At 42.8% G+C, this 23,185-nt stretch overlaps 1 protein-coding gene across 4 annotated transcripts in view; it reads right to left on the minus strand.

Annotated features, from left to right (window-relative positions):
- The window catches only part of PTPRG (protein tyrosine phosphatase receptor type G), a 565,261-nt gene that overhangs the window by 121,470 nt on the left and 420,606 nt on the right, over positions 1-23,185 (minus strand). For all 4 annotated transcript variants that reach the window (XM_033141322.1, XM_033141320.1, XM_033141319.1 and 1 more), the window contains one exon: positions 21,639-21,705. In XM_033141322.1, coding sequence (XP_032997213.1) covers positions 21,639-21,705 — 67 coding nt within the window. The remainder of the gene's footprint in view (positions 1-21,638; positions 21,706-23,185) is intronic.

A 23,185-nucleotide genomic window follows, 5' to 3' on the forward strand; every position in this document is an offset into this window, starting at 1 on the left:
AAGAAGTCACCTGCAACGCAGGCTCCAGATAACTCTCCCTGCTTACATACTTCCACGAAGGCTCTGGAGCAGGACGAACCTCTAGGCTCATCATACAGCCACATCCTTGGCCTGAGGTCTTGCCACCACAATCCTTGGGACTACAAGGACTCCACTGCAAATACTACCATCAAATCTCATCCTGGAGCTGACACTTACAAAATTGGGCAAGGCCCCTTTAAATTAAAACAGCTCACAAACTCCACATGAAACATACTGCCATCAGTTTGGGGATTAATGTGTTACACTCCTCTTCTTAGATTTTACAGACCACACCTTAGAGGAAAAGGGACGTAATTTCATTTTCAGATAAGCACTATAGTTAGCAAAGTGAGATCTGCTGATGTTCATCATCTCGGCCAAAATCTACGTTTTGGAAAACCCAGAAGAAAAAAAAACAAAACAAAACAAAAGGGGGAAGGAACAGCCACTGGCAATAACAGATCTCCACTGTTCTTTCACAGGCATCCCCTGCGGTTCTTGCGATTAACTGGCCAAATCCCCTACTATTGCTATGAAAAAGGTAACAGCAAGGTTCTTATTAAGTGCTCCTTGCCTAGAGTTGGTTCCGACTCGCGACAATGGAACTTCTCCCATGCTGTGCAAGCTTATTTCCTTTGCCTTGCTGCTTTCACTGGATTCTTTCTGGAAATATTTTTATATATTTAGTCAGATAAGGAGCAACAAGATAATCTTGTTTGACCTCCTGTGTAATGAAATCTTCAGATTCCCCCCTCTTTCTTCTTCTCCTCTTCTTCTTCCAGGTAGTATAACATCAAATATGTTCAGCAGGCTTTAGGAAGCATATACTGTAGGAAGATTTCCATGTTAAAAATGGATGAAGTTAAGTCTCTCTTCGTGCAATGCATGATGATCACTAGCACCATGGCTTCAAAAAGGATTAAGCTATGGTGTAAAGGAATTCAGGGCTACCTGGTCATTTTAAAAGGGTAGCCTCAACCTACCAAGCTATTACCTTGGGGTCCCTGTGTTAACGGAAAATAATAGATATAATTATCTATTGAAAATTAACTTTCAGTTTACTGAAATATTATTTATATAACAAGATTTATATGCTGCAGAATCAGGAAAACCTCCAAGGGGTTTGCAAAAAACTGTAACAAACAGTTCATAAATTAATACGAGACAGACCCCCTTGTTGCTATATGCAGATGATGTAGCCATCATTTCACGTTCCAGACCAGGTTTGAAACATCTGCTAAGGAAGTCTTCCCATTACTGTCTTGAAAATGGCTTAACCATTAACTATGGGAAATCAAAAATCTTAGTATTCGAAAGAAGCTTCTTCCGGTTAAATTGGGTGCTGGATGGCCATAACCTTGAACAGGTTAAATATGTCAGCTATCTAGGGCTTACATTACACCATACAAGATCGTGGAAGTACCACTGGCAAACCTCCCTTCAGAAGGCAGAGATCACAAAGCTAGCCATAATCGGATTCTTTTTCACAAAGGGCGGCAAGTATGTACCAGCAGCCTTAAGGGTTTTCAACGCAAAATCCGTTCCCCAACTCCTGTACGCTGCAAATGTCTGGCATAATGGGGACCTGCCAAAGCTAGATGGCTTTCAAGCAAAATTTTTACGATCTCTGCTTCAGGTACCCAACTGTGTCCCCAACTCCATACTTTTGTTAGAAGCTGGTGAATGCTCAATTTCAACTAAGGCATGGTGGGCTGCACTAAAACATTGGCTGAAGATTGCAGTGTTTGAGCTAGGTGAGGGTCTATATCAACACCTGAACGATGAGGAGTATGTCAGCAACTGGCAGAAAACCATGGCTAGAAAAGCCACCTCTATTGGTCTGTCAACCCCCCCCCCCAACTCTATTGCCTGGGTTATGAAGGTGCCCTAAAGACTTTAAAGCAAAGATTCTGGGATATTACACACAGTGACTTGCGATATCAATCACACCCAGTCTGCAGTCCGCTGGCAGTAGGAGTACAATATGGGCATGCCTTTAAGTTAACATCTTGTATTAAAAATCTGACAGTTCCAAATTACCGAAGGCTATTTACAAACGCCAGACTTAACGTCTTTCCTTCTGCAGTGTTGGATGGCAGATTGAGAGGAGTTCCTTACCAGGACAGACTATGCTTGTGTGCCCAATACATTGACCCTATAAAACATACTTTGCTGCACTGTGTGAAAGTCGAGCAAGCCAGGGCTGAACTGATATTACCCTTGTTAGTACCTTTCCCAGAAAATCAGAGGCTTACTATGTCAGGTTCCTACTGGAAGACCGGACAAATGACAGAACATTAGCAGTGGCGAAGTTTCTATGGGTGGTGGCAAGAACCAATGATCCCTATTCCTAAATTTGAACAAAATGCTTGTGTAACTTGAAGGCGGGCTGTCGAAATTGTGTACTGTTTTGTAATGAATTGTTGGGTCACTGGACTGTAATAAAGATTGTTGTTGTAAATTAATACAGAACATACACCCATAATATAAAAAAGACTTTGCCAAGTTCCTGAGCATTAAATGTTTCCCTTGTGCATCTCTGACAGATCCAATTCTAATATTATTTTGCCTTTTTAAAATCCTATTTGCCAACATCCATGATATAAGAGGAAGACACCAACAAACACAAATCCAGCTTGATTTCAGATTAAACCTCTGCACCACTACAACAATTTATAGTGATATAATCTGACTACCGTATATATCGGCGTATAAGACGACTGGGCGTATAAGACGACCCCCAACTTTTCCAGTTAAAATATGGAGTTTGAGATATACTCGACCACAGATTTTCCACCCGGCGTATAAGACGACCCCAAACTTTTGAGATGATTTTCCTGGATTAAAAAGTAGTCTTATACGCCAGAATATACTGTACTTTTTCTGATTTGTTTTGCGGCCGGTACACAGTAGGCAAAGTGTGCATGCACATGAAAGCTCATACCAAGAAGAAGCTTAGTTGGTCTCTAAGATGCTACTGGAAGGAAATTTTTTATTTTGTTTTGACTGTGGCAGACCAACACGGCTACCTACCTGTAACATTTCTGTCAGGGTTTGCCTGCCTGCTTGTGCGAACAAAGATTTCAGAAGGTGATCTCTTGGACCTCTATACTGTATCGGCCTGAATATAAGCCTGAGTTTTTCCTCAAATTCCGACAATGAAAAGTTGAAGTGTGGCTTATATTCATGACCTTACAGTATGCAGCCAGGAGCGTGGGGCAAACAGTGCCAGGATCGCGGCAAAGTGGCGCCCACCCCGTGCATAGTCCGTTGGCAACACAGTGCGGCTCCCCCCCCCCCATATGGAGCCAGGAGCAGTGAGGAATGGAGTGGCTTATATTTGGGTATTTTTTCTTTTTCTCTCTCCCTCCCTCCAATTTTAAAGGTGCGGCTTATATTCGGGCCAATACGGTATAAGGGGCAGGCTAACAGATAATAAGTGACCTATGATGTTGACCACAAAAACCAACAGGAAAGTCGACCTTGTTTCGGAAACCATCTACCGGTAAGACCACAGAAGGTGTCTTGGAAACGCAGCTCAGTAAAGGCATTTCTTAAGACAACCAGTGAAAGTTTGGTCAGATAACAAGCTCTAAAATGCTCTGTTCTCAAGAGTGGATACCAAGGGGAAAATCTGGTATTTCTAATTAGTTGTAGGTCCCTTCTGGATTCTATCCAGAAGAGCCAGTCCCTTAGTTGACACTTATTCAAGGTCAAAGCAGAGCTCGGTTTTGGAAAACAATAATAGTCTAATACATCTTGACTGTCTTGACTTGCTTTCCTGAGTTGGTTATCACCCAATTCCATATAGCACAGTACAGGAATATGCTCAATAGGCATAGCAGCAATTATTTAATAACCGAGTGCAGTCTGTTCTTGCTGATATTCCGGATGGTAGAGAGTATAGCTTTTGGGGAAATAAATACTCTGCACAGTTTCCAAAACTTTAATGGAACCCCAGATTTCAACACCATTTTTTTGGAAGCTATGATCTCTACCATCAGGAATATCAACAGCACAGAGTACCATAGAGCATTCGAGTAAGCACTTTGCCACCAAATATCTTTAGGTCAGATTCAATTAGCTGTCATTCCTTATTGTAATAGAACTTCATCAATGCCCCTATGGTTTTTTTGTGCCTTGACTCTAACTGCCTCCATATGAAGCTTCCAATAGTCTGACCTGAGTACACCCAGGTAACTGTAAGAGTGAGTTTGTTCCATAGCTTGCTGATATAAGCACCATTCATACCTAGGACTGTGTTCGCCAAAAATCATAATCTTGGTCTTAAGAGTAATTTATAGATAGGCTTTCCTGTTTACAGTATGTACTGAACACCACCCATAGGATTTCTGAGGCCCAATTTGGGGGGGGGGGAACAGAAGAACACTAAATTATCTGCATACATCAATACTGAGATCTTTCTTTTCCTAATTACTGGAGAGGGGGAGGTTGCATTGGCACAATATGGCACCAAATCATTAATATAAAAGTTAAAGAGTGGGAGCCAGAATACAGCCTTGCTTCACTCCTCGTGACATTTTAAAAGCATCAGTCACACCACCATTTAAACCTATTCTGACCCTCATTTCTGTATTGCTGCATAATTATTGGATCAATGGCAGGAGTCTGCAGTCAATGTTAGCAATTTGAAATTTTTCCCCACAGTCTGTTTTGATTAACAGAGAGGAATGCAGCAGAAGGATCAATAAAGGCGACAGAAAGATTATTCTTAATGTTCTTAGTATATTTCCTCATAATATGGTTTGGAGTAAAACATTGATCAATGGTACTGTGTCCGCTGAATTCCGCTTGTTTGTCATGAATAAGGCTCTTATTTTGCAACCAGTCTGACAATTTTTAAAGAATATATCAAGCATATAGCTGTGCTGGCCCCAAGGGTTTGTCCATGAAGCGAGGTCCAAGTCCAGTCCTGGGTCTAGGGGTCCAAAGGAGGTCAGTCCGGCGGGGAGCGAGGCAGGGAGCAGGTCGAGGTCCAAGGCAGGTTCAGGCACAAGGTTGCAGGTTGAGCACACGCTTGCAACTAAGTTGCTCATGCAACTTGGGCTGGGTCTGGCTGGCTTTTATCTGGCCCTATGCTTAGGGCGGTCCCGATCCTCCGGAGACTCGCCTCTCCTCCGGGCCTGGCGGCGAGCACTCCTCCTGCAGACACTTAACTCCCTTCGCCTCTCTGCCCTGAGCCTCTGTAGCTCAGGAGAGGCTGGTGGGTTACTGGACCCAGGGGATGCCTCAGCTTCCTCTGAAGAGGCTGGGAGTGGAGCACCTGCAGGCAATGGGTCCTCCCTCCCATCAGGAGCCAGAGCAGACTCTGCTGATGCCTGCACCTGGGGATCCAGCACAGGTGGGGATCCTTCAGGCTCAAGCCCTGGCCCCGGCTCAGCTGGTTCTGGAGGCGGGGAATCCTGTGCAGGCTGGGATCCCTCAGGTTCAGCATCAGAGTCTGACTCCCAGGCCATCACAATAGCTTTGAGCAAATGTCTAACAACCTAAGTGGCCGATAGGAAGGATCCCCAAACTATTCGTGTGTGTGTGTGTGTGTGTAGGAAATAATACCCATTTTCCATGGGCATTTGGCCCATGTTGTTTATGGTGGTAAATAAGCCAGCCAGGATAAGCATCCACCATTCTATGTACAGTTGCACCTTGAAGGTTGAACAGAATCCATACTGGAAGTCCGTTTGACTTCCCAAACATTCGGAAACCAAGGCACGACTTCTGATTGGTTGCAGGAAGCTCCTGCAGCCAATCGGAAGCCGCGAAAGCCCCATCAGACATTCGGCTTCCAAAAGAACATTCAAAAACCAGAATACTCACTTCCAGGTTTCGATCGTTCGGGAGCCGATTTGTTTGGGAGCCAAGGCATTCGGGATCCAAGGTATGATTGTATTCCTTATAGAGCTCTGATGGAAGCATATCTCCTCCAGAAGATTTTTTTGATTTCAGGTAGGATACAAGGGCTTTTATCTCATTGCAGGAGACTGGTTGCCACCCAGGTAAGTTATACAATCTTGGTACATGTGATTGTCCAGAATGACCACCAAATGTATCGGAGAAATATTTAATCCTATCTGAGGCATGGATTGAGGCTTCCTGTGATGATCTCACTTCATTTAAACCCCAGGCCATCCAGTTCCCTGAATTTGTCTTCCCTCTGTTTCATTACTGCTAGTTCCAATTCCTGCCACTGGTTTTTCATATATTCAGCTTTGCTGTTTTCGAGCAGACATTTATTTTTAAAAGACTTTTTTGTATTCCTATCTATGTTTGATCAAATTTTCCATAGATTCCCCTGGTAGATTCTTATGCAAATTCCTAACTGTCTAAGCCAGAACTTTCTTAGCCACTTGGTCAAACCAGCCAATATGTGTTGATTGTGTGTACTTGGTAATTGTAGAAGTTATCAAACAGGCCCTGAGTTCTGTGACAATTTGCTGGAAGACATCAACAGGATGTGGAGACTTTGCCCATAAAAAGCTGATGCAAGCTCCTCAGATGATTACTATATAGTGTCTCTTGAAGATAAGTATATTGATCCTTAGATATGTCCACAGGACTCCCGTGAAGAATATATAAATTATACAAATTCCAGCAATTTCAGGCTCTGTGAGTTATATTCCTTGAACAAATGTTTGCAAGAAAATGATTTTTAAAAACCAAACTTTAAAACCATAATGAAATTTATCAAATATAGATAAAATCAACAGATTAAAAACAAAGATACATAATAAAATTATAATTCTGGGTAGGCTTGACATCAAAAATAATACAGACATCAAAAAAAATACAGCAAAGGTGCCTGCTTAACATTAACTATCCACACACTATCCCAAAAGCTGGCTCCAGAACCCTCAGGTGTGTTGTTGCTGTTTGTTTCAGTTACCTCTAGGCCTGGGTTTGCACTAGATGATGGCCGTCAAGCAGCCAGAATTTGATGTATAGGTGGTGACCATTTTGCTCAGGGGTTCCATTCCTGGCCCCCGTGTATGTTGGTGGAGCACACATAAGCCTATTCTGGCTCTGCCCTGTTCCATCCCCATTCCTCCCTCTTCCAGGTCCAAAAGGACCCGCCCATCAATTGGACATACCTAAAATGGTCCCCACCTGTACTGTGTGTGCTGTTTCATATCAACTGTGGGGAACTTCTTTCTTCTTGAGAATTCCACCCCTCCATTAGGCAAATTCATGTAGAACGAGTGTGTCAGTGTCAGTAAGTAAGATGACAACTAAAAATGGAATCACCTTATTCAGAGGCACTTCGTGTCTGATTGCTGAGTATCTAGCGTTCTTGATTTGAATGGACACTTTTGAGTTAGTGTGATTCATCTTTTCATCATGGTTCTCATCGCTTCCTTGGCTTAGGTCAAGGGAAAGGGAAAGGGGGGGAATTGAAGCCTCCCCAGGTGTAACTAATGCAGGTGGTTCTTCTGAAAGCACCGTTTCTCCTCCTGTGGCCCAGGGGCACTTCACACATTAAAAGTTTTCCTATAGAGAGATAATCTCCATGTAGGAGATGTGCTTACCCAATGTGCAAAATGCAGCACGAGTGCTTTTCATCCTTCATTTCATTTTCAAAATAGGCTGCTAATTGGTATACATACAAATCTTGCCAAACTGAGATCATTAAAAAGGGGGAATAAAATCAGAAGTGTGCAGTTAGCATATGTCTGAATTAAATCCAGGCTAAGGAATTGCTCTGGGGATATGAGGGCAGAATAAACTCTCCTCCTAGCTTCAAAACAAGATGCCCGAAATGAGACACAGAATTGCCTTCTTATTTGCACAAAACTGAGGACAGCCCCAATGACTGATTCAATCAGCTGCTATTCAGTTATTGGTGTTTCGCTTCCCCTCTGCAGCCTCCTTCCCTAAAACAAGGTCAAATTATTGAAGGATTTCTCCTGCTGCCTCTCCCTATGACTGCAGCTCTCACCTCTATCTTTACCCCACTACAAGGAGGCCCTAGACTAGTTTCTTATGTAGTACCAAGACGTGTGTGGATTTTATCATTTCAGTATTTTAAATGTTCTAAAGTTAATCATACACCTTCACTCTCCCATGGCTTTTCCCACAAAGTCAGGGTTCCTCTTCCTGCCCCTCTCCCTCATTGTACAAGGCTTGTTCACACATTATGCCGAGTGCATCTACAGGAGCTTGTGTGAAATATCTGTCCAGCTCATGTACACAGCTTCATAAGACTGTGCACTCAATGGATGTTACATGTGAATGAATGCACAACTGTACAGCTCAAACTATTCGTGTACACAGCCACAAAGACTGTGTGCTTGTTGACTGTAGCATGCGAACACCCTTATGATATATCATACAGGCTAACTGTAGGGAGGGACATAAAATAGATATTTAAGTGAGGTAAACAGAAGTTAAGGAAAGTGTCCTGGAATCTTTGTAGGTTCTGTACACCCTTTCTATTACCAGGCCTGCATATCAAATCGTCTTTTATTCTTAAAGGTGGTAAACTGCCCAGCTATACTCCTTGCAGAGAACAAGGCCACTCGGAGCTGTGGTCAAGGTTGCTGCTGGCTTGGACATTAGGCAAGCGAGGGGGGACTGTCCAGGGAAGAACCACTGATGAAGAAGAACCACTGCCACCTTGATGAAAAACTAATGCAATATAATATACATATATGGAATTTGAGGATGGGGAGAGGGGAAAGTTTGCCTTGAGACGAGATCAGGGTTGTGGGAAACTTTTTTTAATGCCAAAGGCATTACCTTGGGGTAATCTGACAGGACTCACATGCTAATGTTGGGTAAGGCCAGAGACAGTGGTGGGCACCCCTTTTCTCTCTTCCTACCACCCCCTTTTCTATCTCTCTCTATTTCTGATACCCCCTCTTCTCTCTCATTATTCCCTGCTGGTTGAGGAAGAGATCACTTTGCCAGAGAGCAGAAGAGGGTTTTTCTCCCTTCCCTCTTCCATTGCTCTATGCATTTTGGCTCCATCTCTCTAGGCCTGCCATACACCTGGAAAATTGCAGACATGTACAGAAATGGGATGCCTAAAATGGGGATTCCCCCCCCCCCCAGGTTTTCTTTGCGGGGCGCACGGCGAGGGCTCCAGCCGCCCATTGCACTGCTGCTATTGGGGCTGGCTACTGCCTCCCTCGTTTGGCCGTGTGCAGCCACCTCGCCGGGGAACCACTTCTCTGAGGTGCGGGTGGCATGCTAAACTGCAGCGGTGCTTCAGCACCTAGCAGCGGCGCGTTGCCACAGCCACAGAGCCAGCACCTGGTGTGCCTTTCCCAGGGGCCTGCACCTGCCATTTATGTCTAGGAGCCCGCCCACCCAGCCACAAAGTGTGAGTGCTCCTGCCCAATGGCTCCCACTGTTTCCTGCAGGTAAAAGGGAGGCAACGTGGGCTCGTGTGCAAGTGTGTTATTCCGGAAACTGGAAGTGAGAGCATCGCTTTCACTCTCCATGAACTCTGTGATCCAGGGAGGGTGGGCGGCCTGTAGCCCTAGCAGAATGACCTCCCTCCATCCCCCACTCTTGGCGACTCTATGGTTGCAGGAGGTTGGCTGGGCTCCTTGTGGGCAGCAGTGGGAAGGGAAAGCAGGTTTGAAGGAGAGCTGCAGAGACAGTGGGGCCAAGGGAAGTGAGAAGGCAAGGGATCCAGGGCGGGTATTGGGCTCTGGGGCAGCCTTCTTACGTGGGGTCATATTTTTCAGTGTTTTCCTTAAAAAAGCTCAACAATTTTGGGGGTGTCCAGAGGAGGAGGAGGAGGAGGAGGAGTTTGGATTTGATATCCCGCTTTTCACTACCCTAAGGAGTCTCAAAGCGGCTAACATTCTCCTTTCCCTTCCTCCCCCACAACAAACACTCTGTGAGGTGAGTGGGGCTGAGAAACTTCAGAGAAGTGTGACTAGCCCAAGGTCACCCAGCAGCTGCATGTGGAGGAGTGGAGACACGAACCCGGTTCCCCAGATTACGAGTCTACCGCTCTTAACCACTACACCACACTGGCTCCAGAAATATGCCAAGCCTACACCTCCCCATTTTTTCACTTCCCGCACTCCTCCAGTCTGCCCAGGCTTCCCTCCACCCAACCACATGGAATTTCACCCTTGAGCTGCAGGTTGCCCACATCTACATTAGATGCCTTAACTGCCTAGAGCTCAACAAGATGTTTCCCATGCTTTTCAGCTTCCTATAATCCCAGAGGATGTTCCTTGCATGCACTTCGGCCCACCTAACCCAACAGTGGCAACAACACATCCTTGCATAGGTCCTCTCTTTGTGTATAACCCTTTAAATCAGAAGTGGCTAATCAGCGACTAACCACATAGACAACAACTCCCATCACCCATGATCATTGGCCATACTGGCTGGGGCTGATGGGAAGGCTGAAAGAGGAGAGCGCAAAATATGGTCTGAAGCTCAACATAAAAAAAAACAACCTAAGATAATGGCCACTGGTCCCATCACCTCCTGGCAAATAGAAAGGGAAGAAATGGAGGCAGTGAGAGATTTTACTTTCTTGGGTTCCATGATCACTGCAGATCACTGCAGCAGTCACGAAATTAAAAGACGCCCGCTTCTTGGGAGAAAAGCAATGACAAACCTAGACAGCATCTTAGAAAGCAGAGACATCACCTTGCCGACAAAGGTCTGTATACTTAAAGCTATGGTTTTCCCAGTAGTGATGTATGGAAATGAGAGCTGCACCATAAAGAAGGCTGATTGCCGAAGAATTGATGCCTCTGAATTATGGCGCTGGAGGAGACTCTTGAGAGTCCCATGGACTGCAAGAAGATCAAACCTATCCATTCTGAAGGAAATCAGGCCTGGGTGCTAACTGGAAGGACAGATCCTGAAGCTGAGGCTCCAATACTTTGGCCACCTCACGAGAAGAGAAGACTCCCTGGAAAAGACCCTGGTGTTGAGAAAGATGGAGGGCACAAGGAGAAGGGGACGACAGAGGATGAGATGGTTGGACAGTGTTCTCGAAGCTACCAACATGAGTCTGACCAAATTGCGGGAGGCAGTGGAGGACAGGAGTGCCTGGCGTGCTCTGGTCCATGGGGTCACAAAGAGTCGGACACAACTAAACAACAACAACAACAACAACAACAACAACAACAACAACAACAACAACAGAGGAACATAGATTAGCTACCCACAATTTATATCCTCTGCAGTAGCCGAGAGGTACCTGTGACACATTTGCTAACAAAATACTACAGAGCCTTGAATGTCCAGTTTACAGAATAGCATTTTCTCAAGCAAAATAAAAAAATTAGAAATATTTGAGTCAGTGTTATTTGATTGCTAACAGAAACCCTATCTTGAATGAAGTTGTGTAGACTGTACTGAAAATGAGACACAAAGATACATTTATTGAAGAACACTCAATTTATTGAAAAACACTCAATTGTGCTGGAATTCCCTGAGGTGTTTGGCAGTCGTTTTGTACATTCTAATACTTTATTCTCATTAACACCTAGTAACTCTTTGTTTGCATGTAAGTTAAACTCTTTGTGTTCCTGTCTAAAAATCAGTATAACTGCTCATTGTGCTCAGGATTTAAAATTATACATTGTGATTTTAAATACCGGACCGTAGAACTGGACCACAGAGAATATATAGTTCCTTTTAATCTAAGAGTAGCAGTAGAATGAAGCTCACATTCCACTTCCAAGGATTTTTTGTACCATGTGCTGACAATATTATATTTTAATAATTAATCGTTCATCAAAGGAAAGATGAGCAGGAATGCTAAATTCAAAGTTATTCAGATTGCAAAAATGAATAATGCATGACTTTTATATTAAATACACACTGTAATACGTAGTCTACATTTCATCCAGCCCTGCCTGTCTTCCATTTTTAAACATTTTGAACTGAAATATGAATTATCAACCCAGGGAAACTTATTTAGACAAAAGACAGCCTTATTTGAATGCAAACTTGAAGTATCCTGCTATGATTAAATTTTGGTTATCAATTAGGTGGAATTTATTTTAAGTGCCTGGGAAGACAAAGTCAGTTCCAGAAGGCAACTGGGGGAGGGAAGAAGGCAGTCTTCTGATTGCAGTTAAATAGAGTTTCTGCCTGTGTGCTCAAATGCTTGACAAGCAGGCCGTTTTGGATGACTGCCTCTACCAGGTATTGCAAAAGCAAATAACACAACATCACAGGTATAATTATTTGTTCAGTCCACTTAGTTCACGCAGAGATTTGGGCTGTTTCATAATATATGCCCTAGATTGCTGATAGCCAACTGGTACCTTCCAGCTTTCTTGTGACAACGAACACTGCTATTGATGTCTTCAGGTGTTCTAGCTGTTGTTCTGTTTTGTTACCTCCCTTGCCTTTGGCAGAGCAAATGGGATGGAACCTGAGACTTTCTGAATACTAAACTGATGTTCCATAACTGAGCTATGGCCAGTTTAATGGCTTTATTTTTTAGGTATCAGGCCTGAGAAATGCCTGCACATGAGATCTTTGAGAGCTGCAGTGTTGGGCTATCTGGATCACTGATCTGGCCTCAGTATGAGGCAACTTCATAAATGCAAAAAGGTCATCCCTTAATTAGAACTCATAAACTTGGGAGTAGCTTTTCCAATGCAGCGCAGGGCATTAGCATCCTTGTCCCCCACCTATTAAAAATGCTGGTGACATGGCATTCATTAATGCACTCCAAGACAATCGGCTAATGTGCTGCTAATGGCTTTCGCATGGTGCTGCGCACAGTGTGCGTGCCTGCCAAACCTAACACAAATCTCTCACATCGGTGAATTGCCCTTTGCAAGAGAAAGCCATGACTGCTGACGAATCAACCTTATATAAGGTCAAGGCCATGAAGTTACACTTTGAGAAGCAATGCCTGTCTGTGGGCGTCCCATCCCTTAGCTCTCTTGTGCATCCATTACAATAATGTTTCATGACAAGATTGGTCCTGGGACTGCTAATGGAACATGGAGCCTTTTCCTTCCAAGGCAACTGCTCTCCGAAAGCTATGCCAACTGTAGAGAAACCACAAGGCTGCTGGTTGGTTACAGATGAGGATGGACTCTAGCCAGTTTCCTCTGCACAAAAGGCCCAGATCAGGAAGACAAGTACCCCTAGGATGACTCCTCTTAGCAGATGCAGCAGAGACTGCTAAATGGCAGAGGGACAAAGAAGCTCTGTGCCTTAATGCTCAACTACCTACAACCCAGCAGTTTGCCACTTTCACCATCCCTGCTTATTCTGGATAATATTTCATCCTACATTCAAAATGGTTTCCGATCCAGCTAGCTTCAGTTCCTAACTGAAAACTGCAAAAAGAAAAACCCTAAAAGTGAATGACATGTTAAATTCATTTCTTTTTCCTGCTCAGGAGGTTATTAATCCCTTCCTGGTACTACTTTGTGACTGGGTCACATTCTGACAGCTGAAAAGCAATGTTCAGTCTGTCAGGAAGATGTTTTGGTTACATTGCTTTAAACAATCGGCTTTCTGGAGCACTTGTTGTGAACTAGAAGTGAATGCCTGAGAGTGGAAGGACAGATCCTGCACAGACATTCAAAGTGCACACACACAGGTCCTGCTATCCGTTCACTCGCTATGCAAAAATTCACTTATCTATATGTAAATAATTATACCCAAACCTCGCTATTAACACAGCCGATTCAGATATCCGAACACTAGTCGTTTGCCCATTTCCTTATTTCCTTGCTTGTTTGTGCTTTGCTGATTGGCAGCAGCCATTTGTGAACAGAAACCACGCAGGGAAGGAGGGAGATTGGATGAATCAGAGAGCAGAAGAGATTGGACAAGTATTCCCCCCCCCCCTTTGTCTCTCTTTTGCTGGTTGGCTGCAGCCATTTCAGGAAGAAACCATGGAGAAAGAGATCAGGCAAATCTCTTGCTTATAAATATTTCCATAGGAAATAATGGAAATCATGGACTTGTGCGAACGCTCGCCTAATGAATTGTTTCCATGAAACGCATTTGTTCGGAAATCGGGATCTGCGTATATATGGGGGAATACTGATTGGGAGGGGCAGGATCTGCCCCTCTGGCACACACAGTTTCCATGCTTTGGTGGGCATGCCTGCATAGCTGTAGAACCCTAAATGCATAACCTGAAACCCCACAATTCATACACGGGGGGTGGAGGTGGAAATAGATGTACAAATCATGTGTTTGGGATCTATGGGTGACGGCCACTGTACTGGCATTCCCTCCAAAGGGTTGAGGTTGGTTACGCCAGGAGCACAGCCAGGTGGCATAAACACAACCTCCCACCATGCGGACATTTTGAAGGTACAGTTGCAGGAGATACTAAAGGAGGAAAGGTAAGTACGTCAAAACGTAAAATTTGTAGTTTTAATTTGTTCCACTCTGTTTTATTGTGCTTTTAACCTTCTGTATGTTTTAAATCACAGTTGTAATTTTTTTAAAAAGCAGTAATTTTGTTGCTTTAGGTTTTTTGGTAAACTGCTTTGGGGTTTCCCCCTAACATCAAGCAGTGTATAAATTTGATTAAACAAACAAACAAACAAATGTATGTTAAAGGGAAAAGCTTTTGCTGCTTGAATAATACTTGAAAGCCCCATAACAGTCCTACTTCACTTTTCTGGGCCAGTTTCAAACTTTATACAATAACGAGGGCTAGAAGTTTCCTGCTAATTACTTAAAATAATTAATTTTTGTGCCAGATTCAAACTTTATACAATAATGAGGGCTAGACGTTTCCTGCTAATTAATTAAAATAAATGCTGAAAGAAATTTAGGCGAAGAGACCATAGATCAACACGCTAGACAGCATTTACATGCAAGTGTTCCCGGTCCAGTTCCCGGTATGCCGAGTTAAAATTCAGATAGCAGGGCTGAAAAGGGCATTCACAACAGACATTAAAGAGATGCTGCCAGTCAAAGTATACCACACTTAAAACACGCTTTTAAATGGATGGTTTCTTGTCCTGGTAAATGCTCTGATACAGCAGTTTCATATATCTGAATAATTCTCATCTCCTTAATCTTCCAATAAAGTCACTGGGAGTAGAACTATGCCTATTTCTCCATCTCCTGAGTATAGCAGACAGCTATATGGGATTTGCCATAAGGGCCATGATCCAGAAAAGACACATTCTGCATCCTTGGATGCTCATGAATCCTTCTGAGAGATGCTACCTCAGCAGCTGCTCACACAGAGCAACAAAAGTATTACTTAACCTGCCTCAAGTGTAAAAGTAGATTAGGGGTTTTGGTATGAGAATTGTTTAAAAAAAGATTGCTACCAGAGCACCCCAAGTTTCCCTTTGGAAAGTGGGTGTTTTTATGGGGGGGGGCTTACTTATATGTGCTCAGATGTGTAGCGATGCTAGTTAAGTGCAACCAGTGCTTGGAATGAACTAACTAATTCAATGGATTAATTCAAAAATCTCTCTGTTCCCATAATTTCCAGGTGAACTGAACATGAATTTTTCTGGTGGAACTTTGGGTGAGTGTTAATTCAATTCAATTTTAATTTTAATTCAATAAAGTATATACCCGGTATATTGGGCTTTCGTTGCACTTAGCTCTGTGATTGATTGTGGCTACTGCCCTTTATAAACTACTTTGAGGTTTTCTTACAATCAAGCTGTATGTAAATGATGTTGAATAAAATTAATAAATAACATTTACCATTGGAAAAGTGAAGCTGCTGTTTAAGATTAAAGATCTTAACTGCTGGGGAAAATGTTATACTGTTTGTGTGCTTTGATGTTTTCCTAGGCTTCTTAAGTATATTTTACATCTCAGCAGAGCAGTTTGTAAAAATTCTAAGGACTGGGGGGCGGGGGGGGGGAGATACCAAGGACCATGTGAATGAATTATGAACTGAACTGGAACAGAATTAGTTCCTTTTTGGAATAGGTGAACTGGAGGTAGAACTAATTCCTTTTAAAAATTAACTTTCCACAATGGATGCAACACAACATTCTATATCCATCTCCCAGTTTTCCATTTAACTCCTCCTTAAATTCCCACATATTGGAGAAACATGGATGATCTTGGCAGTTTCCTACACTCCTCTTCTTCCTTCATCATCACACATCATCTCAAATTGCTTTCTTCTATTAGAATGCAGGTTTCACAGAGTGAAATGGGACTGAATCCCATTTACGTAGTAAGTGTCCTGAGGATTGCAACCCTGGTCTGCAATCCTATACACATTTACAGGGGAGTAAGGTCCATTGAACTGAATGAAACTTCTGAGTAGACATGCCTAGAAAACACATAGTAGTGAGAAATTAAGAGCATGAGTGCTGCTAATGGGTGCAAATAACCCCAGAGCAAGAATTGGTTTTGGGTTTTGGGTATACATGCACATGACTAAGACACCACACAAAATCAGGACACTGAAATGCAAGCGCAAGTTTGTTCTCCTCTGTTTATTTTTACTAATTAGCACAACTGTGGTTATTTGCAAAAAGCACTGAAGCTTGCATTATTTTCAAGTGCCTTCTTTAATGTTTCTAAAGGAAAATTAATAAGTATCGCAGAGGCATCATTAGCGACTAGGAAAATGTGACAATAAAATTACAGAGACACTTCCAGTGTAAGTGGACTAAGCTGTTATTTTAGCTCTTGTCCTCAGAAGCACAAGCAACTAGCATGACCTACAGCAACTGTACTTAACTTCAAGGTGGCACATTGGTAAGTAAGAATTTAAAAAACAAAACAAAGCACACAACATTAATATCCACCTTTTGGTATATTTTTCGAGCACAGCACTCAAGGAGTTTAATTAACAGGAGAAGAGAAATGTACGAAGATGAGGGGGTCATATGTTTTTGCCAGATGAGCAAGAGAATTAGCCAGCGAAAGAAAAAGAAACAGGAGTCTGGAAGCAAATTAATTCTCTCTCACACTCCTACTTCTGTTGGTCGCTGCTACATACCTATGAAAACCCCTTAATGCTATGGTCCACCTTGTGACAGGGTGAGTTGTCAGAGGCATGTCACATTGGTGCTCCAGTGTCTGAACTGATTTGTTCAAGATGGCAGCAGTGACCCACAAGGCTCTGAAAGACCTGGTGCCAAGCTAGCTAAGTCAACCTTCTCTAACCTGGTAGAGTTTTTCGTCTAGCGAGGCATTCGTCTAGCGGGGCACCACTATAATCAGTTGAAGTGTTACAGAAAGCAGGCCCATTTTACCATACATATTTGTCTCTCAGCGGTATACTAATACCATGAACTCTATGCACTTGTGAAGCTACATGGTTTCTAAGTTGGGGCTGGGTGGGATAACAGCATATTAGCCAGTCAGCCCTACCAACAAGCTATTTATTTACTTCAATATTTGTACCCCATCTTTCTGTTCCAAATGGGGCCTTCAAGGCAGTCCTAAACACCAGCTTTGGCATGAACCACAAGAGCTTGATTACATTTCAAAGCTTATTTCTCATGTGTTACATCCACATACCTCTTCAAAGGCATGTTGGCAGAAATAAATATCGGGGGAAAGGGGGAAACTCTTCGATAAGGAGAACATTGAATCTTAAGCCAGTCATGAGGGTTTTGTGGGGGGGGACACAATAAAGGGACTCCTGAGATATGCAGGTGAAAAAGACTCAGGTGGGTCAAACTCCTTTCACATCTGCTACTTGGATCAGAGATCACAAGCAAATTCTTACTTGCTCTGCCAAGTTTTTCTGTGTCTACCACGAGAGTGCTTTGGGAGTTGTACAAAGGTTTTCTTCTCCAAAGAAAAGGAGCAACGGTGGTGGGCCCGATATCAATTTGTGCATAACCAGCTTGCTGTGTTTCCTCTCTGTGTGTTGAAAAAGGGGTTACCCTTCCCTAGTGCCACACAGAGGAAGCCAAGCTGAATGGGTGTGTGCAAGTGAATTGTTTGGGTGCAATGTGTGTTTATGTATTCTGATCCTACCCACTTTGGACTTTATCTGCCCAGTGCCAGTATGTGCCCCCTCTCCACTCTCCCCTTGAGACAACCTGACCCCTGTGGGGGAGAAGAATGGTTCCTTGTGCCCACCTAATGGGATCCTTCTGCATTGGTCACCAGATCAACCTCAATGTGGTTTATTGTGACACTGAACCATGGGCTACAAAAATGCCCGGGGATTGAACCATCCTGTTGGCCTGCCCTTCCAGTAGTGACATGGAAGCATGACAAAATTCACACAAAGGAGATGGTCAGGAGATGCAGCAAAAGTTGACACCTTCTGCCATGCAAATCCAGTTGCCTTCCAGTATGTGATACTGACCTTGGTCAGCCCTGTCCATAATAAATGTTGGGCTTCACTAGGTCAGAGTTTTGCATTTGAACAGCAACTTGATATATTAACTGTTCTACACTTTTCTAGAAGAGCTGCCCAGGGCTGATCAAGCAGTGGCAGCACGATTTATTCAGACGCGGATATTGTAAAAAGCATAAAAGTGACTCAGATGAATTCTGCTGCCTTTTTATCATAGCTGCTCATGCCGATTCTGGCACACTGAACCTCCTGGTGAACACTGCAAAGTGTGATTGGGAAGACATAAAGATGTGTTGACACTGACAGATGATGACACACACTGGAGATCTGCAATTGACCACGTCTCACTGCTATGCATATACAACAAGCGGGAAACTTCAATACTTCGTGGTGCCTTCCAGATTTTGTGGAACTGCAACTCCCATCAGCTGTAGCCAACATGGCCAATGGTCAGGGATACTAGGAGTTGTAGCCCAACAACATCTGGAGTCTGATTACTTTTGTTTTATGGCATGCACCGCAGCGATTATCAGTGTACAAACAGTAGATGTGCAGTGCAGAAGCAGAACACAGAGAAGCTGATAAGACAGTGTTGAAGAAGGGAGGCCATTCAGATGTAAAGAAGTCGGAAATCAGAAGCTGCTTCTCCCCCCCCCCCCGGTGTTTTATGGGGATAAATTGCTTAGAACTGGAAGTAGCTGCAGTAGCTGCCTGGGGGCAGGAAAACATGGAAGAAACCTTGCAAGCGTTCCTCTTTATCCCAACACTGCTAGGATGTTTGGCATACAGTGCATTTTTCTTCAATAGCATTTTCTATAGTACTTCTGGTAAAAGAAAAGTTTCTGCAACATTAGGATTCTAGGAAACTAATTCTTGGAGACGAAGAAAAAAGAAAAAAAAGAAAACAACCAACAGCAGCAAATTCTGCATTGATTTTTTATGTTGACATTTCTCTATCATCATTACTAAGCTGGTGACAGTGTGAAGGGCACAATTATTTATGTTCCATCAAATTAGCCTGTAATTCAAATCCCTGACGATATCTCCAGCCTAGATAGTTTATACTCCTGCAGAATGTTGTTTCTGACATTACACATCTTTGCTAATCACTTGAAGGATATGGGAAAGTGAGAAAACTTTGACACAAGGTGATGGCTGCAAGATTTTCACCATCTGCTGGTACCGACAAGGGTTTCATGCATGTTCTGATTAAAGGCATGCTATATAAACAGCACATGGATGAGGCTGTTTATTCCAGACTTGGGAAACCTGTGGCCCACCAAATGTAGTTCGGAGTCCAACTCCCATCAGCACCAGTCAAAACGCTCAATGGTAGGGATGATGTAGCAACTGGAGGGCCACAGGTTCTTTAAAGTTTAAGATGTTTGGGGAAGGGATTTTTTGACAGCTGTGGTTTCTACTGTCACCACAGAATGGTAACCTGGCAACTAAGGTGAGAAGTAAGGCCAAGAAGCAAGAGATTGGTGCAGCAAGGGGAGCTGAATTTCCCATGCTGCTTTGAGCTAACTAACCAATACTTCAGCTGCAAGCTTAATCCATTTATTATAGAACTTATTTGAGCAACAGCTGATCACTGTATCACAGAGCTCCACCATCAGCCAAGTGAAGGAGCAAAGATTTTTTGCTTTAGCAAACAAGGATGCACCCTGCCCTGTTTATACCTCCACCCTCCCAAAAGCCTTCAACACCCCCGTTATGGTGGACGAAATTGAGAATTTCGTTCTTTCTCATTTTCAGATTCTTATGAGGAGACAGGTTTCCCCCACTTGAAATGTGAACCCGTTGAGAGGGAAGCAAAATATACATCTCTTGCCCACCTAGATTGTGTGGTGTGCAGGACTGAAAAATCATTATTATGTGGGGAGGGAAAGGCAGGCCAGGGAATGATATCGCTATGTACCAGACAATATTCTATTTTTGAGGGGATGAAGTATACCTGCAAGATACAAGTATGATTAGGCGCCAGCAGGTATTCCAGCAGCAGATGGAAATGGAATGGGATAGTTTCAATCATCTTTGAGGGGGTTGAGACCTTGAAATACAGAGCAGGTAGGATGAGAGACTACAAAATATTCTGGGTCACTTAAATGCCAGGTTTGACTGCAGTGTCAAATTACGTAATCACCACAATAGCCCAATTCACTCTTTCGTTCTTTTTTTCTTTCTTTCTTTTGGTGTGCCAGAGTCTTCTGTTGCCCAGTGGGAGATAGATAATAACATCTATTTCTGCAGAAAACAACATGGTTTTCATCTCAGTGTGTAGTTTTTACTTCGCAGCTGAAGACTACAATTTATAAATGGCAACAAGCGTATGGAAAATTCCTTAAATGAAGGACTTCATGGTGTGTTATTGTTTAACCCCTATTTTTCACTTTCTCTAGATTTATTGGCATTCACAGCTGCAACATTAAATGACTCTGAAAGCAGAACAATTAATCCAGAATCCTATTTGTTTTAATCTAACACTGTCAACTGGTTTTAGGTTTCCAGTCAAGAGAGAAAAAATGTTTGTTAAGCTCCACAGCTCTAGCTAATGTCTAAAGACAATCCCCTAGAAAAAGGTGTGAAGATGTTTTATAGACTGAACAGAGATTTATTAGGGTACCTAACTCTGTTTCTGCAGATGCCTAGTGAATTATAATGAGATTATTAAAACTTTTACAAATCATTACATTAAAAATCTGACATGACTGCTTTTGAAATTAGACCGCTTCTCTGTAATTGCTAATGGTGCATTACTGGTGATAAGGCTTCGGAAAAATTTCTCAATAAAAACTTCTTCAAAAATTTAAGATTTATTTATTTCACTACCCCGTTATAAATTCAAGGATAATAGGTTTATGTGCATCAGAATAGCTGAACGATCACATTTATGTCAGTGATAGAAGACGTTCTCTTGCTGCAAACTTTAATTAATTTTCACAGATAGTTAATTTTCTGTTTCATTATCATCTCCTTAAATTTGAAAGACAAACAATTTATAAACAAACAGAAAACTTTTAGAGGGGGAATGAATTTCCAAGCAAACAGAAAATTAGCTGCAAGAATAAAACGACAACCAAAATAGTAATACGCCTATCTATTGACTGGCTCGCTTTTAAAGAACGATTTATAATAAACATATTCCAAAGTTCCAACTAAAAAAAAGACACTTTTTTTTTAAGGATGTCAGTCCAAACCTATTTCCAGGTAACAAATGACTTTGGGCTTCATACAAACCAAATAATAGCTTCAGTGCCCTTAAACATCAGTGGATGAAAAATATACACCTCAACATGTCCTTTGAAAGGGTGACCCATTCCATTAAGGGCAATATTCCAGGCCTTCTACTCTTCCCAGCAAAAGGTAAATTTAAGCAGCTACTTACCATGATGTACGACACCCTTCAACCCGTGGATAATAGGCTCCAGTGCGGGATTGTCCCTCTGATTGACCTACATGTAAATAATACATGATTGGTTAAATCTATTCTGGCATCAGGCAGAAGAAGAGTCTCAATTTAATCTTCCAAAGGAGAGGAAAGATGCTATCTAGGAAGCTGCTTAGTCTTTATATTTAAAACAGGTCTTCACCAAACAATGAGCACTTAAGATTTATAATATAATAAAATGGGTGACAGAGACTAAATCACAAGAAAGTCTTCAGAAGGCATTAACACATTAGAAATATCATCATAACCTGGGAAGGGGGTGGGAGGAACGAATAGTTGATAGCTCTACACTTGCTTCTTTCACTGCCACAGATAAAAATGTCTTAGATAAATATAGAAATATCAAGTGATCAAAGAGCAGCCACTTTTTCCTAGACAAGAGACTTAAAGGCATAAAAACATGGAGGTCAATTGAAGACAACGGAGTTCTTCTGAATTGCAAGTGAGGTGCACTAGTCCTTGATAGAACGGAATGCTTTTATTTACTTCATCTTCTGCAGATTTTAAAAAGGCATTTATTATGTCATTTATAGGCCACCTTTGTGCCCGGGTGCCCAAGGCCGTTTACAAGGTTAAATTACTTAAACCAATAAATGCCATAAAGAGTCAAGCTAGCCTTGTAGAGTTAGAGAAGGGACAGTTCAACTGGGGCAGGCCCTGTTGTCTTTGCCTCCCTCCCCCATTCTCATCTTCCTTCCCAGAGGGCAGGTGGTGTCTGCTGGCCCTGTGGGGTGGAGGGGGATATCTGACTGGGGCAGTTGAATGCCTGGAAAAGGTCTAAGAATAATCTGCAACATGGCAATTTCAGAGACAATTAATTTCTACTTATTTTTTTTGTAGCAGAGTGTGAGGGATCCTATCCCCGATCCCTCCCCTTCAATGCTTCCCCAACAGTGACTCTCCCTAGGTTTCACTGACAACTAGGATGATTCCTAAAGTGTTCATATGGGAGATGTCTCTGGGGTACCTAAGGGCTCTACGTTTGTAAACCTCTTGCCACCTATGGGATCTCACTACCAGGGTTCCCAACTACAGCAGTTTGCCTTCCCTTTTAGCAACTACGTGGCACCTTTGGCTTCACTGTCCAGCCCTCTGTATGACAGGAGAATAAGCAAACCGTTTCCTCTTCCACAGGAAAACTTTGTTCTCTCCTCTTAGTCACACCTCTTAAGGTACTGATACACTGCCAGAGTCAACGAACGTTGAAACACATTTAACTTTATTAGGTAACTTGAAAACATGGAAGTCCAGGGTTATTACTGTTACAAATCTTCTTCTCATGTAATTCAGCTTGGTTATAATATAGCAATGGTAAAGACCTTTCCTCCCATCCCCCAAAGCCTAACCTCTCATTATGTCTCTCCAACCCTCTAACCCTCCTGACCAACTGCCATTCTCCCCTTTTTAAAGGGAGAAAAGTCCCGCCTCCTGCGAGTGAGCCGCCAGTCACATAGAGTGTATGTTAACTCCTAACACGCTGGGCT

The sequence above is a fragment of the Lacerta agilis genome, chromosome 2, assembly GCF_009819535.1.
Source record: "Lacerta agilis isolate rLacAgi1 chromosome 2, rLacAgi1.pri, whole genome shotgun sequence".
NCBI classification, from domain to species: Eukaryota; Metazoa; Chordata; class Lepidosauria; order Squamata; family Lacertidae; genus Lacerta; species Lacerta agilis.